The sequence below is a fragment of the Gracilinanus agilis genome, chromosome 2 (assembly GCF_016433145.1).
Source record: "Gracilinanus agilis isolate LMUSP501 chromosome 2, AgileGrace, whole genome shotgun sequence".
Taxonomy (NCBI): domain Eukaryota; kingdom Metazoa; phylum Chordata; class Mammalia; order Didelphimorphia; family Didelphidae; genus Gracilinanus; species Gracilinanus agilis.
In genome coordinates this window covers 381,977,638-381,995,585 of record NC_058131.1, presented here as the reverse complement: position 1 = coordinate 381,995,585, position 17,948 = coordinate 381,977,638, and the positions used below count along the sequence as shown (strand labels likewise).

General features: G+C 36.1%; 1 protein-coding gene across 1 annotated transcript in view; it reads right to left on the bottom strand.

The window, feature by feature from the left end:
- EBF1 (EBF transcription factor 1) overlaps window positions 1–17,948 on the bottom strand; it is a 467,727-nt gene that overhangs the window by 108,456 nt on the left and 341,323 nt on the right. The window contains exon 13 of the mRNA XM_044659847.1: window positions 5,990–6,120. Coding sequence (XP_044515782.1) covers window positions 5,990–6,120 — 131 coding nt within the window. The remainder of the gene's footprint in view (window positions 1–5,989; window positions 6,121–17,948) is intronic.

The window sequence follows — 17,948 nt, the reverse complement described above, 5'->3', positions numbered from 1 at the left end:
TCCAAGGTGGGGATGGATTATAAACCATCCATATTCTCCATCTACCTTTTGACCAATGGCTTACAGTTATGGGATAGCTGCCTGGGGTTAAGAGGCAGCCTGTGACCACAGAACAGAATTTCTCCCTGTGTGAGCCTAAATGAGCCATACAGGGATCAAACCCATGGCCTCATTAGCACCATGCTCTACCCAACTGAGCTAAATGGTCCAGGCAATCCTTAATTTTACACGTGCCACAAAATTGCATGCCACCTAATGTAATGTATACAGTGCTTGGAAATGAAATAAAAACCTTGAAGAAAAGTTGCATTTGAGACTCATAACATTAAAAGCATGATAAATCTAAAACTGCATGACATCATCTGAATGATTGCTATGTAAATAGCTTAAACTATATTTCCACACATCAACAGTAGCAGCACTCACTCCATTACTGAATGTCAAGGGTGTGTTTTTAGTAATTTGGTAATTTGCATCACCAACATGGAAGCCAAGTGTCAAGTGGCAACATTTTGATATACTCCTTAGGCTTATGTTAGGATATAGGGTACCAAAATCCAAAGGGCAAGAAAATCTCACTAAGAAGAATATCTCAAAAGGGAAATCCTGTTTTCTTAATTACAAAAAATGTGTTAATAAAAGTAAGTGGAATCCTCTTGCTAGCAAACCAAAGATTTTAAGAGTGATCTTTAATTTAATATGGAAAGAAAGAAAAAAAGTCCAAAAGGAAAATTTTCTTTACTCTTTTCTTAGGATTCACAAAGGGGCTCAAATCTTATAAAATGAGTATTTCATAGAATCATAAAATATCAGTGGAGGGAAACTTTAGAGGTAATCTAAGGGACCCAGTAGCTAGAGTGCAAGACTTCAATAGAGCCAGAAACATGAGTTCATATCCTGCCTCAGACACTTACCAGATGTGAGATGCTGAACAAGTCACTTAACTTCTGTGTGCCTCAATTTCTTGATATGCAACATGAAGATCATAAAAAGAACCTACTTTGAATAGTTGTTGCACGGATCAAATGAGGTCTGTAAAGTGCTTTGCAAATCTTAAAGTACTATATAAAAATGCTGGCTATTACCTAGTTTTAAAAAATCAAGGAGGCAATGAAAGCCCAGAGTAAGGAAGAGTCTTACGTAAAGCAATAACAGAGGCAGAGTTAGAATGTAATCTTCTTGATTCCCAGCCCAGTGATTTTTCTACTATACCATATTGCCTCTCATGATTTATAATGTGAATTATAACTATAGAATTATAGAATGAGTTTTATTAGCAGAGACACAGGGGTGATTTGCCATTTCTTTCTACAGCTCAAATTACAGATGAGGAAATTGAGGCAAATAGGGTTAAATGACTTGCCCACGGCCACACAGATCTGAGACCAAATTTGAATTCGGGGAGAAATGAGTCTTCCTGACTCCAGAATCAAGTGCTCTATCCACTGTGCCACCTTGCTGACCTCGCATATAGTAAATACTTAATAAATGTGCACAGTTGTTTTTAGGTGAATGATAAACATTTGTTGAATTGAATTCTATTCCCAACAGTACCCAGCCTGGTAACACACATATAGCAAATACTTGATAAAAATTTGATAAAATAATAGCCAGCATTTGTATAGCACTTTGAGGTTTACAAAAAGAGTCTTATATAAAATATCTTGCTTGGTCCTTAAAACAGCCCTGGGAGGTCAATGCTATTACTGTCCCTATTTTACAGATAAGGGGGTTGAAGGTTAGAGAGGTTAAGGTGACTTGTCCAGGCTCATAAAGTTAAAAAGTGTCAGGATTCCAACTCATTTTTTTCTGGCTCCAGTTATAGTACTTTATCTATGGGGCCACTTAGCTGCTTGTTTGATGACTGCAGGATACCGGGAATGTGGAAAAGGTACCTTTAAGAGAATTAGGAGAAATGCAGATGTTGTAAACGGTATAGTCTACGCTCTAATAAAATGCTTCTTCTTATTCAGGCAGATGTCAGTGGTAAGGCACTAACACCATCAGACCGCCCCAGAGATTTGGCGCCTTCCTAGTCTTACAGAAATGTGTTTAGAGGAGTCAGAGATATCAGTCAAAAAGCAAATCTCAGGGAAAAGAGAGAGCAAAGAGGAATTAAGCCTTATGAGAAGATAATTGGGAAAACATATATGAGAAAGAGAAAAAGAAAAGAGAAAGGAGAAAAGAGAACAGGAAGAGAGATGAGTGGCAAAGACAGAGGAAGAGCCAGGCTCACAAGAAACAAAGCAAATCATGTGGGACAACGAGCCGAGACAGCTAGCAGGAGAGAACTCTGGGATTGCAAGCACAATGTGTGCTACCTTTTTCTTCCCTCACTCTAAACCCTAATCCTCAGGGAGCAATCAGAGAGTGAAAATGAACGACTCATTTACAAAAGATTGGGTTGGGAGAAAGCACAGATGATACCAAATTAAGCCAACCCTATTTTCTCTGACTCTTAAAAAAAATCCTTTAACTTAAAAAAGACTCCAAATAACAGCATTATGTACTAATTTCTAATGTCATCAGCACGTCTGGCCTAGGATCCAAGCTCTTCCTGATCTTCTTTGGCAAAGGGATGAGTTGAAAGGAGAAGAAAAAAATATATACCACTTAGAATCTTGGGTGTTAGAACTGGAAAGTATATCAGGGAATAATCTAAGAGCCTACTGCCCTCAATTTATGAGGCTCTACTATATTCATTTGTACAAATAAAGCAACTTGAAGCCCATAGTGGTTAAAATGGCTTATCTAACTAAGGGCACACAGTAAAGTAAGTAAATGGGAGAGGAAAGACTAGAACCCAAAGCCCTTGAAAAGATTTATTTTTCCTGTAGACCAATTCTTAGAGCTAAATAATGATATGCAAACACACAAGTTTACCTCAACTTATGGGTAGAGAAATATGAATTGCCTCCTAAAATTATGTGAGTAGATAAAATACACTAGAAAAGGGGCTCTTTGTTCAAATTTTGCTATTGGTACATACTCTTTGACTCACAGATCTGTGCTATGGTGTGTCTTCTGTTAAAAAAAATCATCTATGTTCTATAGATATAAGAAAGTCACCAAATATTAGACTTAACACAAACTGGAACATAAGGAAGAGAAAACAAATTTTATATGTCTGTGTGTGTATATTTATAATATATTCTATATGTTTGAAATGACTGGTAAAATTTATAAGCATTTAAAACATTAAATATTATATATTTATATAGGATATAATATAAAATATATAATTCTGTATTATTATATATTTTATATTATAGTATATATTTTATTCCTTTCATGTTCAGGGTTAGACTAAGTCTAATGCTTGGTGATTTTCATACATCTATAGGACATCATCCATAGCTCACATTGCCTTTAAATATGCCTATATATAAAATATAGGGACATACATAGAGACATACTAATCTTTATATGTGTGTGTGATAGAAAACATGGATGAAAATCTAAATTACTAATCAGTTGAGGAAATAAATAATCAAAAAGACCACTGAAGCCTAAGTTCATTTTTCTAAACTTCAGGAACATTATCAAGATTATATCCCATTAAAGAGCCCCATCGAGGAAACCTGGCTGATAATGCCACAAGATGTTTATTTTAAAAGAATGGCTTTTCCACTCTAGGGGAGTACAGGGTGAGGAGAGAAAAAGAACCATTTGTTAGGTTCTCAACAGGGAGAAAAAATGTCCTGGTGGGTTTATTTTGCAGGCATGACATAGACAAGAGCTTACAAAGAAAAATTCTGAGGTTCCTCTAATGCAGGCCTGCCTCTATTTTGCTAGGCAAGGTCATAGGACCAGCATTAATATGCTGTAGGAACTTGGGGGAAGTACAAGATGGAAAAAGAGCAGAAGCATTATTTTGATGTTTTCATGAGTTTTCTTCATTAGGATATGCATCAATTTTCTGATAATGAAACAGATGGGTTAAAGCATGGTAAAATGGGAGAGGAGGAAATTGGTAATCCCAGTGTACTTTGTCCTAGTTAGACTAGTTATTGTGAAAACTAAATGGAGGGTAGCTAGGTGGCACAGTGGATACAAGTGTTGAGATTGAAGTAAGGAAAACACATTTCCCTGAGTTCTGGCCTCAGACACTTAATAGCTATGTGACAACGGGCAAGTCAATTATCCCTATTTGCCTCAATTTCCTTATCTGTAAAATGATCAAGAGGAGGAAATGGCAAACCACTCCAGTATCTTTGCCAAGAAATCCCAAAATGAGGTCATGGAGTTGGACACAACCAAAATGACTGAGTAACAACATGACACCTTAGAATTTATATATTTGCCCTAAGTTTTAGTTTCCTCATCCATAAAATGAGTGCTTTAGACTAAATGAGATACTTTCCAGTTCCAAGTGTAATATTCTAAACAATATAATACAGCATGTGATAGGTTGGAGGAGAGGAGGCTATAGTGAATCAGAGAACCACAGTATCTCATAATTTGATGGGTTATTGAGAGTTATCTAATCTAATATATACCTGAACAGGAATCCCTACTATAATATACCTCTCCTCAAAATGGTTATTTGGTTTTGTCATAAGACCTCCAATGAATTCACTTTTGAGGTAGGCAAATCCACTTTGGGGTATTCTAAATGTTAGGAAGTTTTCCTTAGCTTCTAGCCTAAATACAGCTTTATGTAACTTCCACCCTTTGTTCCAAGTTCTACCCTCTGTTGTTGAGTCGTATCAGTTGTGACTCCAGACCCAGCACTCTATCCATTGTACCATCTACCTGCCCAGGAACTAGTTCTGCCCTCTAGAGCCAACCCAAATAAGTGAGCTCCATTTTTCATATGAAAGTCTTTAAAATACTAGCATGTTATCCTTAATTCTCCTCTTTTCCAAGGTTAAACACTAAGGTTCAGGAATAAGAAAGAGTAGGAAAGTGTCCCATGTCAACTGACAACTATTCTGTGGATCTAAAAGTTTGGTATTCTAATCATGACCACTGCCAGAAAAGAAGGATATCAGGTTAAAAGAACTGATATGCTACTTGGAAAATATTGGGGAAATAGAGTTGTTTTTAGCTGGTAAAGAGCAGTCTAAAATGTCATTTTTTTTAAATGTAGGGCTAGAAAGGATGTCAGATTCATGTATATATTCTATTTAATATGTGCAAGTTACTATGTCACACCCCACCTCAAGTAGGCAATTGTCTAATGAGTTTTACAAATAAAAATCAAGATTTATACTCAGATTTTTATTTTCTTTAGAATGTTAATCTTAAAAAAGAACCTGATAATAACCTAAATCTCATGAAGCCCAGGAATTAGAAAATGGTGCAAATATATGTCATGTACCTGAGTGTCATTCACACTATCATGTAAAGTGTTTAGGGAATTTCCCATAAGATAAATATACTAGCAAGTTCATGAAGCTAATAAAGTAAAAAGGGACTTAAGCCCACAACTTGATAGTGTTGACTGGCAAGAAACTGGAAGTATGGGTATCCCTTTCACATTGCAGAGGTTAGGGATGCAGTGCCTCCCACATTCTGGAAATTCATGCAAAAATTTTTGGCTGCCTTCACATCAGAAGCAGGATTTTTTTCCATTATTGTTTTATGGGGTCTTTACAGTGCCTAACTGTAAAACTAGAGCTAAGCCATAGGTCATATAGTTTTTGAATTTTCTGTGTCATCTGCTGTCCTTCATGTGTGGCTTTGACTTCTGCAAAACTCACAAAAATTATCCATTTAATTTCTTATGCCAATCCACAATATATCGAAACCACTATGGGGAAAGTCACAAAATAGAAGGGATATCTGTAGCTTCAGTAAAACGTGCCTCAACACCCAATGTTTGGCAGATATATCTGTCCCATGCTTCCCTGTTTACAGCCAGAATCACTGTACTGTAGTAGAAGCTATTCTCTAGGGTTTGAAATAGAGCCACTAGTGTTGCACACATAGACATTTTCCAAAACTAGACAAAGTTATGAGATATTAGTGGTGAGACAATACCTACCTCACTCCAGACCAGCATGGTACCAAATATGACCTGTAACCCATCAAAGAAATTGTCTCCTATGATGATCACTGTGGCACCTCCCGTAGTCCATCCTTCACTTGGACTGATGGCTTTGATACAGGGGGTAGCTGCTTTTCAACACACATGAAAAAGAAAAGAATTCTGCAGTTAGAACCAAACTTTAATGATTAGAATTGTTTTTCTAAAAAAAGACTTTTATCTTTTTACAATAACATGAAGCTCTTCAAGATTTTAAATACTTTCTGGCTCTGCCATGATATAGGATGCAATATAGCCTTTAAAAATACTGTTTTCAATATTTGCATCAAGAATATAATTCATTTTTCAGCCCACAGGAAAGCTAGAAACGTGATCAAAAGCAATCAATTGTTAATGTATGAAATGCTGATTAAATCACCCTAAAAAAGAAAACCTCCAAGTTTCTTCATTTTCAGAAACAAATTTCATTTCACCAGAAAATGTATTGATAAAAAGAAAGCCAATAAATATTTAGCCAAATATTAATGGAAGCAAATGAGGGAAGCGAGGGCTAAGATTCCTTCTCACATCATGGTTTAAATATATTTTTCCTTTACCTCATTGTCCCCTCTATTGATATAACTTTACTAGAGGTTTGATATTTAAGTGAAATAAAAGTTTCAACCAAGTGTCTTCAACCCCATTTTGCAGATGAGAACTCTGCAGAAGAAGGCGGCCAAAATTATATAATCCTGTAAACTGAGTTAATAGTAGAGCCATAAAGAACATATGAAATTCCCAAACCCTCATTCATTTCTTTCTATTTCAATCCTTGGTCCAAAGACCAAGTAGGTTTCTTAAATATTCATTTCTTTCCATTGTAAAAGACATCTAGAGATAAGAAATACTTTGTAAATGTTGTGAATAGATTGGAGGAGGTTTATACCAATGAACATGCCAAAAGTTCATACAATTGCTGTGGGAATACTGCTTTGGTAAGAGTATAATGGTGAAGGTATGTCTTTGAAGTCCTAAAGCAGACAGCTTCATTTCTCAGCTTTTTAATATTGCTAGGTTGTCTGCCATTCCCAGAAGTGTTTTTAATTAATATCAACACCTCAAAGTACCCAAACCTGGGAGATGTTGAATAGGAGAGAAAATGGGACTCTCCTCTTAAAAAAACCTCTAAGTGTCCCAGACCAATTTTCCTACTACTTAAGCTAATGGAAGGTCTGGCTAATTTTATAGAAAAGGAAATAGGAAAACATCATTCCACATTGTCAGATCTTGAAGAATTTGCTACTTTGACTTTTGTAAGAACAAAAGAAACTATTAGGCTTTAACCTGAGAGGGAGGAGACAACCACTGACTTTCACAAAATAGTTGAATAGGTTTAATTTGGACTTTAGTTAATCTGATAAAATTGCACAGAAATCTTTTGAAAAAACTAAAGCAAGAATTTAATTTTGGCTGAACTTAAAATGGGGCATGTACAACCAAAATGACTCCTTTTAATATTCCTTCTCTCTCTCTCTCGCGCTCTCTCTCTCTCTCTCTCTCTCTCTCTCTCTCTCTCTCTCTCTCTCTCTCTCTCTGTCTTTCTCTCTCTCTCTCTGTCTCTGTCTCTCTCTCCTAACCAAGAATAAGATAATTAATGAACTGAAATATCTATTACATTAACATTCTCAAAATTAATATTCAATTTTTGATTCCATGAAGCTTTCAATCATCAGAATTCTATATGATTAAAAGTAGCACATTTCTTGGTATTATGGAATTTACAGCTTGAGGAGACCTTAAAGATCAATTTTACAGTATAGAAAAATGAATCCCAAAGAGATTCAATGACTTTCCTAATTTCACACTGCTAACAAATAGATAAGCCAGGATTTGAACCCAGATTCTCTGATTCCAAATACAGAAACTGTTGAATAATTCCAAATCAATCATAACATATGAAATACAATTACAAGTATTTTAACAATGAACTGGAAGGAGTTTAAGAAGCATGAAGGGCCTCAATATATAAATAATTTGGAATCACTTCACTCTACCTTCTCCCCTCCCCACCAAAATCTTAAGATTTTAGCTCCCCAAATAAAGCACATCCTTGCCAAATCCTTGAACATCTTCAAAATAAGAAAGGCCAGTGCCGATTAGGGCTACTTTTAATGTAATGTTTCCTGAAGATAATATTGAAGCAATGGCTCTTCTAACCCTGTGACCTCAAAATAGTCTCTGTATTAGGTTCTGGATTTTTTTAATCCAATTTTTTGGGAGAGGGGTATTGTCCATGATAGCAAATTTCTTTTTAAAAAATGTTATCTTTTTAGTTTTCTCACAATCCCTATGCAAGAGCCACATTGACATGTACATGTCTCCTTCAGAGAATCTCCAACATGGCTAAAGCCTGCGGGCTTTCAAAGCAGTGGGGACTATTTCCTCCTTCATCCCTTTGAAAGTCCTATGGAGGAGGTATATGTGTATGTGTTTCAAAAAGTATTTTTTTCCAAGACCTTCACTGTAGTTTTCACTTTGAAAATTCTCATGTTATCAAACTCTGCAAGCAACCCGCCAATAATAAAGCAGCCTGCAAGCCAGCAAACAAGGAGAGAACAGATTCCAGTTTCCAGAGAAGCTACAAACACTGGTGGGGAAACAAATGAGTCAAAGCTTGTGTAATACCATCTTCTTAATCTCCTTGTAAGGATGGCTGGTGAAAAAGCAGCAGTATGCTGCTCAGCATGGTCTCACTCTGCACTTGGCACTAATACTACAACCTAGCTAATAAACTTCACTTCATTTTACAAGAAATAAATATAATCCTTGCAGTTCTCAGAATCAAAAACTTTGAGAGCTAGAAGGGACCTAAGACATCAACAAGACTATTCCTCTCATTTTATAGATAAGGAAACTGAGACCCAAAGTCACCCAGCTAGTTAGTGGCACACTGAGCCTTGTTCTAGTCCTTTTCCCACTATACCAAGCTGTCTCTTGATTTAACATTATGTACCTAATAACACTCATCTGCTAATTCATCCATTAAAGAAGCATTAACCAATATACCACATCTCAAATTATCAAGCGAAGCCCGACTTTCAGAAAACAGGGAAAAGAGACTAAAAAATCCACAGATGTACTGCCTCTTCCTCCTATCAGTGCTTCCCTCCCAAGGATGCTGTGTCCGTGAGAGAGAATTATGTCTGAAACAGCCAGGGAGTACTTTTGTTTCCTTATTCCACTAAAATAAAGCATAGTAGAATGAGGGTGGAGGTTATAGATTTTAGAGCTTGGAAAAGGAACTTAGAGATCATCGAGTCCAAGCTCCCTCATTATACATATGGGGAAACTAAGTCACAGAGAAGTAAAATGATTTATCAAGCAGGATTCAAACACAGACTCATAGTCTTGTACTCTCTGTACTGCATTTTAGCGCTAGGATAAAAAGGAAAGAGAAGTCATCCTGAAGTAACACTGTGCATGGGGCTGATGAGTTATTGGTGTAGCCTGGAATTTGAACAATCAATGGTATTTGAAAATGACTGGCTCAAACTCAAAATTGAACAACCAATAAGACTCTTTTACCTATAAGACACAATGGGATCCAAGAAATCAATTTCAATTCAAAATTTGGTGCTGGTGTCAAGTCCTGACTTAATAAAGGCTTTGTTGTTGTTTTCTTTCCAAATTTTGGCCCCACTGCTGTATTTTCATACTTTTGGTGTCCACAGCACATTGTAAGCAGGGCATTGCTGGTTCTAGATCTCATTAAAAACAAAAGTTTTTTGTTGTCTTTTGTTTTATTTCCCCCCAGCCACCAAAGTAGAGGAGATTTTCCTCCCTTCAGACTATGACAATAAAATGATTACCCCACCACGGTTTAGCATAATGGTTCTGAAATGCTCATGGCATATTGCAGAGTTAAAGTGGAAATTATTAGGTAGCTCTTCTTTGTTATAATAATGATCACTCCACAAATAAAAGCTCTTCTCCCAAAGGTACTGCAAGGCACAAAATGCTAATTCTGAAGATTATGTGCGAGCTTTTATTAAATATTACTATGCCCTGCCTGTTTGAGGGCTTCTCTGCTCTGATTGCTTTATGAGTGCCATGTTAATGTCATTCCCATCTCGCTAGCAGCAGGCACACATTTTAGCGTTTGTATGAGAGTTGATCAAAGGCCACGTGCTGGGGGAATTGCTGAGAAAACACGGACAAGCGATAAAAATCTAACAGATTAATTGGTTTAAATTTCATTTCAGGGTGTTGAACTTTGGCTTGGGACTCTAATACTACACTATGAGTCAGGGCCTAATTACCAGATTTCCAATTTGCTTCTGAACAATGGCTGGAGGGTGGGGGTAGGGAGAAGGGGAGAGAGAGAAAGAAGGAGAGATAGAGAGGGGAAGAGAGAAAGAAAAGGAGAGACTGAGAGACAGAGAGAGGGAGAGAAAAAGAAAAAGAGAGAGAGAGAGAGAGAGAGAGAGAGAGAGAAAGTAAAAATTATTTTCAAAAAATTTACCACCTCCAGTATATATTTAACAACTAAGGTGCTGTGCAGAGAAATTTGCAGAGGGGATGTTCTCCATCACCTGTTCAACCTTAAGAGTATTTCTATCTCCTTCAAATAGCACCAAAAGACAGAAGAAATAACAGACACTCTCAGCAATTTGAAATTTTCTGATTTATGGAATCAATGGTATATGATTCAAGTGCCCACAAACACACATTGGAGGCATCAGGCTCTTTATTAGCAAAGTGAATTTATAAGCTGTAACAGCATCTCACCCTCCAATAGAAATGATCTATTTCATTGATATAAAACCAGGGCCAGGAAAGCCATGTTTACTTCAGAGTTTATGGGTGGCCTTGGGAATAAGGGTTAATTGAGCTCAGAGGTACATGCCCACTGAGGTGAATTAGTGATGTGTGCAGCTATCAGCAGGGTTCTGGGCCTGCTCTTATTTTTACTTCTGAAATCTCTTTGTGCTATGATTAATATCTGGCTTGTTTCAGTGGCTGTAAGGATGACCTGGTCAGCAGTCCAATATTTATCATCAACTCTAGGTCTACTTTCACCTATTCCAAAGATGAGATTTTGCAACTATTGGTGCCTTATTACAGGAATCAAAATTTCTTGGTTCATTTTGTTCTTGTGAAAGAGACTGAAGTAATGTGTATCCAGTCACAATAGTCTTTGGAAATTCAGATTTATTCCAATCTAAGTCTTATTTCCACAAATATGATGAGAACAAAATAAGAGAAAGAAATTAACTCTTTTCTCTTCTGAGTATTAATGTATGCAAAATTCTCCATTATCCAGCATGCCCTTAACTGAAATGGCATTAGAAAAAGCACTTGTACAGATCTACTGTGCAAGAAAAAAATAATATTAAGAATGATGGTTTAAGATAGTGAGAGACTTTGAACAATATTGTTGCACATATTAGGTACTAGCCAATAAATACTCTTCGAATATATGAATGAATGATCCTGAGATGCCGTCTAGTTTAGAGATAGAAGAGACTCTTAAGTTCCCCTTTATTTTATACGGTGGAGCATATTTTATTGTAGTCTAATTTTTGAAATTGGTTAAGGAATGGATGGTAACTATTAACCAGAATATGCACATCCATCATAGCACTCCATTCTCTGAAGAAAGAATCACAAGGTTACAGAGAGGAAAACTTACTAAGAAGATTTTAGTTTTGATGAGTATGTGTGGCCATGTTACTGAGTAGGTGGATTTGTGATTAATCTTTTCAGAGCAGATAAGTTGAGACAGGCACAAATCTTTCTTCAAAGGTAAAGGGTATATGGGAGGGAAAGGATCTAGTCTGACTTATACATGAAATCTGATAATCCAATGGGAAAACTTTCTGAGGAAAAAGATAAGATTGTAATGCTATTGGTCTAAATTTATGAGACTTGGCAGAAAATTTTGGGAAAACCATGAACTCAGCTTCCTCCTTCTTCTTACTAGTGACCCTCCATAAAATCCAGGCTAATTTTATTTTATCTCTTCAAATTTCAGTAGTACTGTGCTTGAAGACATACCTACTCTAGGGATTGGGGGGAAAATCACACACTTTGGACTTGAGTTTTACCCATTAGCATTGCATCTTCCTGTTTAAACTAAACAATTGTATTTGCTGTTTATTTTAGTAAAATGATGATTTTCCTGCCAGCTCTCTCAGTAACACTGAACAACGCCTTCCCCTTCACCTCTGACAATAAGCAGCCACTAGGCAGGAAACAGGGAAAGAAGGGGTTTGGCCCCATCCAGGAGATTGGCCCTATATCTTTTTAAGCCACATGCAGGAGGCTGCTCTATTCTTAGGTCAGGCATCCTCTTACTGGAAGCATCAGAGACAAACTCCAGTTGCTATGACATCATTCCAAGAATGGAAACTACCTCGCCCTACCTACGTCCTGGCCCTATTACATGCAAGACCTTCACTCAGAATATGGAGAACAACAGATTCTCAGTCAGCTGTGAAGAAAAAATCAGTGGTTTCACCACTCTGAAAACAATATTTTGTTCAATTTACCATCCATTTAAATTTGCATCAGCCTATCATGATTGGGACAATAAAATTCCTCATCCTGATATTTCTTTGATTTCGATCAATCGATAACTCTGTTACTGCTAATGCTCTCCTTTCTTCTGAATTTATTTTAATTCCAGCAAGATTTTAGTCCATTATTGTTTTATCAGAATTTAAGATCTATACTTAATCCACTAGGATACCTATATTCCAATGAACAAATAATATTTGATATGCATATATTTTCATATATATGTTTATCTGCCATAAACGTATGTATAAATACACACATACATGTTTGGCTCTTAAACTCCAGTGAACCCAATAACTGCAGATAAGTTTATACATGTTTTTAAGGTCACTATTTTAAACAAATTGTGGTAGAGAGATTTCTTCACTCTAGATATAATTATTTTTATAAATATTAAATGAGATTAAGAATTTCAGGGGCTTTAATTTTGTATCTCCTGGTAACCTTTTTTGCTTTGACAACATTAAGGGTTATCATCAAATGGAGAAAAGAAAACATACTTGGTATATAAAAATATAGATTCAAATTGGATATAAATCTAATAAGAGCAGTAGGACTCCAAGAACCTCTACACTACTAAGTTTATTGTGACAGCTTCCAACTTGCAAAGCAGACCATTTGCTAATTACACTTCAAGCTCAAGTAATGTTTACTTCTATTCACTCTATTTCTTCCTTACTCTACTGGTGGAATTCCTCCACAATCTTTGTAGAAACATCACCTCATTGTCAGGTTGGGGATGGTAGGAATGTGAAAGTGGCGATACAAAAATCCTAGAGAAAGCAGTTTTCTGGAGTTCTGAGGCTGCCTCCTATCCTAGAAACTAAGATATTCCAGATACAAATTAATATGAACAATTCAATAGTGAAAATTCTTGACATTCTGTTGTACCTATAACTTCTAAATTGTTCTTGAAAAACTTGTTGATGGCTTTTTAAATGTCATAACACACAATATAGTATTGTTTCATACTAAGTAAAAATTGTTTAATTAAATACATTCTAGAAATTCAAACTTTTTAAACTCAAAAGATTTGGCTGGTTTTTGAAAGGTTTTCTGACTCATATTCAAATCCAAAATTTTGTGATACAAATATGAATTATCTGTTAACGATGGCAAATATGACCATTTAATTTGATTTCCTATTTCCTATTCTTTCTTTCCTTCTTTTCTTCTTTTTTGTACAATGATTGTCAGCAGCTCTATGGCAAAGCAAAGAGGAAAGTAATGGTGGGGAGGGGAATGAACCTTGGAAATGAATTATTCATGCCTAAGATTGTAATATTTATTGCAACAATAGTAAATTCACTTGCCTCTGATTATACAATAAGTAAATAATTCTTTTCTTCCTGCCATAAGAAATTTTCCTGTGCAAAAACTATTTTTAGCCTAATTTTCCTTGTTGTCCTCTTATGAGGAAAGTTAAGGAAATGGAAGCTATTGAAAGAAAGGGAGGTGAAATCATCTTCCAAAATTGAACCATCACTCTGTGAAAAAGAAAGCCATTTCAGATTTTAAAAAATAATTATATAATATATATATATATGCAATTGTTTCTTCAAAGACTAAAGACCACACCTTTATTCACTTCCAGATTTCTTTTATAAATCAGAGGAGCCCCGCCTGAGCCTAAAAAATCATAAAGTCAAATATGAACAAGTCTAGTGGAAAATCTGCGACGTTAATCTTGGCCAGAGTCATATTTTTAACAGGCGTTGAATTTGTGCGCCGGATTATCCAGATGGCCATACAAGAATCATCCTGATAGGATTAAGCCTTTATGCTGAACTCTGTTCCATCTGTTCTCAAAGGTTGCCTTTCCTTATCTGAATATAAAATTTGAAGTCTTCCTGTGCTCAGGAGCATGACTAAATTCAAGACTTAAAAATACAGATGCACACAAACAATTCAGTGTTTGATTAGCCATATCAGCTGAAGTGAGCTCACTTTCCCATTGTTGAACATATTAGCTTTGTGGTTTCTCTGATGAACCTAAAAACTAGGCAAAATCTATATGTGTATTTTTCTTCCTGCTAGGATCCCTGCAACTCATGAGGTCATGATACAGGCTCATTGATATGTGTAGTAAAAGTATACTTAATAGAGCATTTTATATACTACCAAGATTGCTAATTCTGATGAGACTTTGTTCAGAAAGCTAAGCAACAGAGATATTGGTATGTTTCAATTCCTCTCCTTGATCACAAACTCCTAAATAAAGTAAAAATGGATTTATAACTTAAAATATTATAGAATGAATAGTAATTTTGCCATATTTCTCCATGTATTTCTCCATTTTCATCAGGTCTTCTATATTTGTAAGGAAGTATGGGGCATAAAGAATGTCTTAGAAAGAAAACAGGCTTTATGTTTGTGTTAGTGGTGCATTTATTTAGCCTTTGTGAATATATTTCACCAGCTACCCATGAGACAGCAAAAAGTTGGAAAAGCTTAACTTGGGTAGGTTTCCTGACATATTATATGGTACATTGCCAACCAAAAGGCCACTGTCCAATAGATGGTCTCGGGATTCTGAGCCCTGAGCCAAATAAATGGGAAGGGATCTGGCTCTCCTACCTCTCTAAAAGTCAGCCCAGTCAGTCAGGAACTTCCAAGAAAAAAATTGGATTCACTAATAAATAAGTGAAAGAGGTGATTGAAAAAAATGTTTTCTTTTTTTTTCCAAAAAAGAAAAGGAAGATAAGAGAAAGGGAAAATTAAAATTTTTATTGTGGGGAAGGTGGAAGAGGGAAAAGGAAGGAAGAAAGGAGAGGAGTCTTGGCTTATGGAATAGTATTCCCCCCCAATTTGGAGGTGATTTTGTCTCATATTTATGAAGACAGCATACAGAGATCTGGCCAAATGACTTTGGATGGCATTTCAAGCAATAATATAGGATCCAATATTATACTTTTTTTAAGCCCTTACTTTCCATCTTAGAATCAACTTTAACTATCGGTTCCAAGACAGAAGAGTGGTAAAGGCCAGACAATTGGTTTTAAGTGACTTGTCCAGGGTCACACACTTGGGAAGTGTCTGAGATCAGATTTGAACCTAGGACTTCCCATTTCCAAACCTGATGCTCACTCCACTGAACCACCTAACTGCCCCTTACTATTACAGTTTAATGACAAAGAGACTCTTGTCTGTGCTCAGCAAGAACTTCCAGATTTGTCTCCTTTGTGTTTTTTTGTGTTGCTGTATATGGCAGGGGCAGGAGTCTCTTCAGATAATTTAGGTTTTACTTACAAAAACACAAACATAAAAATATATATTGTTTGTATACAGTATTTTTATCAGACAATTTTTGATCAAAGAATGGTGAAAACGAACACATATAAGTGCACTGAATTCAGGACTACATATTTCTGTAGATAGGTGTTTGTTTATATTTGTCTTTTGCTTTCAAAATTTACAAGATGTCTCAAGGCAAAGAAAGAATTCCAGAGATTGTTTTTTTTTTACTTAGGAAGCTTTTTATTCCCTGTGTGATTCTAAAAAGGGAAGCAACATATTTTACTAGGAATAAATAATAAGGAATACCAGATTTGGAGACAGGAAGATCTGATCTTGATTCAAATCTCTTCTTAAATGCTTATTAGCTGAACAAGTAGATTTGACCTCTATATACCTTGTCTATAAGTTGAGATCTCTCTTTCATAAACTGAGCAAAGCCCTAGCTTTTCAACTTGATGCAGTTATAGAATTTTCAAGTTCAAGAGACCTGAGAGGCAATTTAGTCCAACACTTTACCTGATACATTAATCCTGGCTACAGGATCCCTCACAATGGACAACGACTTTCCACTCAAAAACCTTTTGTAATGGATAGCCTTACAAGGTAGATCATTCCATTTGTGGGTGGTCCTCATTGTTAGGAATATTTTCCTTATATCCAGATGAAATGTGACTCCCTGTAACTTTCAAACATTGATCCTAGTTCCCTCCTCTTGGGCCAACACAGAGTAAATGGAATCAGTCTTTAATCTCTTTTCCATTACCAGTCCTTCAAATATTCCAAGACAGCTATTCTATGTCTCCTATGTCTTCTTTTCCCCATGTTAAAGATGTTTGGTTCCTTCGGTGGTCCTTTGGGTCAGGTTTTCTAGTCCTTTAACCACCTTCTAAAATATATGTGCTCCAAATCATCAATGCCCCTTCTAAAATCCAGGATAGAATATGTTTCTCCTATGACAACCTCAATAAGTGCCCTGTTTAGGGACCATGACACAACAAGGCTGAATGGAACAGAGTCTGTTCCTCACTTGAAATTCTATTTAGACTTCAAATCTCCACTTAAAGATCAGTCCCCTCCATGAAGCTTTCCCTGATTACATCAGACATCAAAATTTAAAATTCTAAGATTCCATTCACTACCACTCTCTTGCCCTCTTCCAGGATGACTGTATTAATGCTATAGCAGGAACTTCTGTATTAAGCAAAGAGTTGTACTAGATGACCTTTTAGGTCTTCTCTCATTCTAGAAAGTTGTTATTCTATAATGCAAAACTTGATGATTATATTGTCTCTTCTTAGCTTTTTTTCAGTAATACTGTCGATCATGTACAACCAACTCTTGACCCCCTGTGATGTTTTTCTTTTGCCATCTTGCATGGAAGTGCCAGGAATGACTTTTAGAAGGACTGTGTTTTGAATACGAGCTGTTTCTCAAAGACAATATGCCCAAACCTTTAATGATGTTCAGAAGCTACTGTTTTATACTATAAGGCATAATTCTGTCTATGTTTCCTTTCTCATCCAATGCTGAGATTGCCAAGTGTGAGTGAGTGTAAACTGTATTATGGAGAGTCTTATCATTTTTAACCAGTTTCCTCTCCTGCCTGATACATTCAGTGATGCTGCAATCCAGTGTTTGTGATAGCACAGATGTTTCCGTGGTGATGGTCTGTGATGTCACCAGCACTGGAATGTGCATCACCAAATTCACCCACAGGGCAGCAGCAAAGGGAAGATGGGACTCAGGCTCCATTTTAACTCCATTTTGAGAGTACTCAGCTTCCTCATAAGTGACTGCATTAAATTTATTTTTTCTGGGTATTTTACATGAAGAGAAATAGACATAATCTATTTTGGATATGATTCTAAAATCCATCTTGCATATAATTATCTGATGCTACTCTAGTGCTAAAAAACAAACAAAAAAAACTTTTCTTTCAATGGTTTCTTACTTCCTTAAAGTCCTTATTTTATATTTGGATATTCAAAACTCCCCAATATCTGGATGCTTATCTACCTCTCCATTATTATCTCCCATGCTTACAGGATCCATTTCAGTCATACTGGTCTCCTCTCTCTAACCAAGACAAACTTTGGATTTTCCTACCTCATTCTCTTTGCTCATATTATAATTCCCTTTCTTGGAGTACCTAACTTCATAT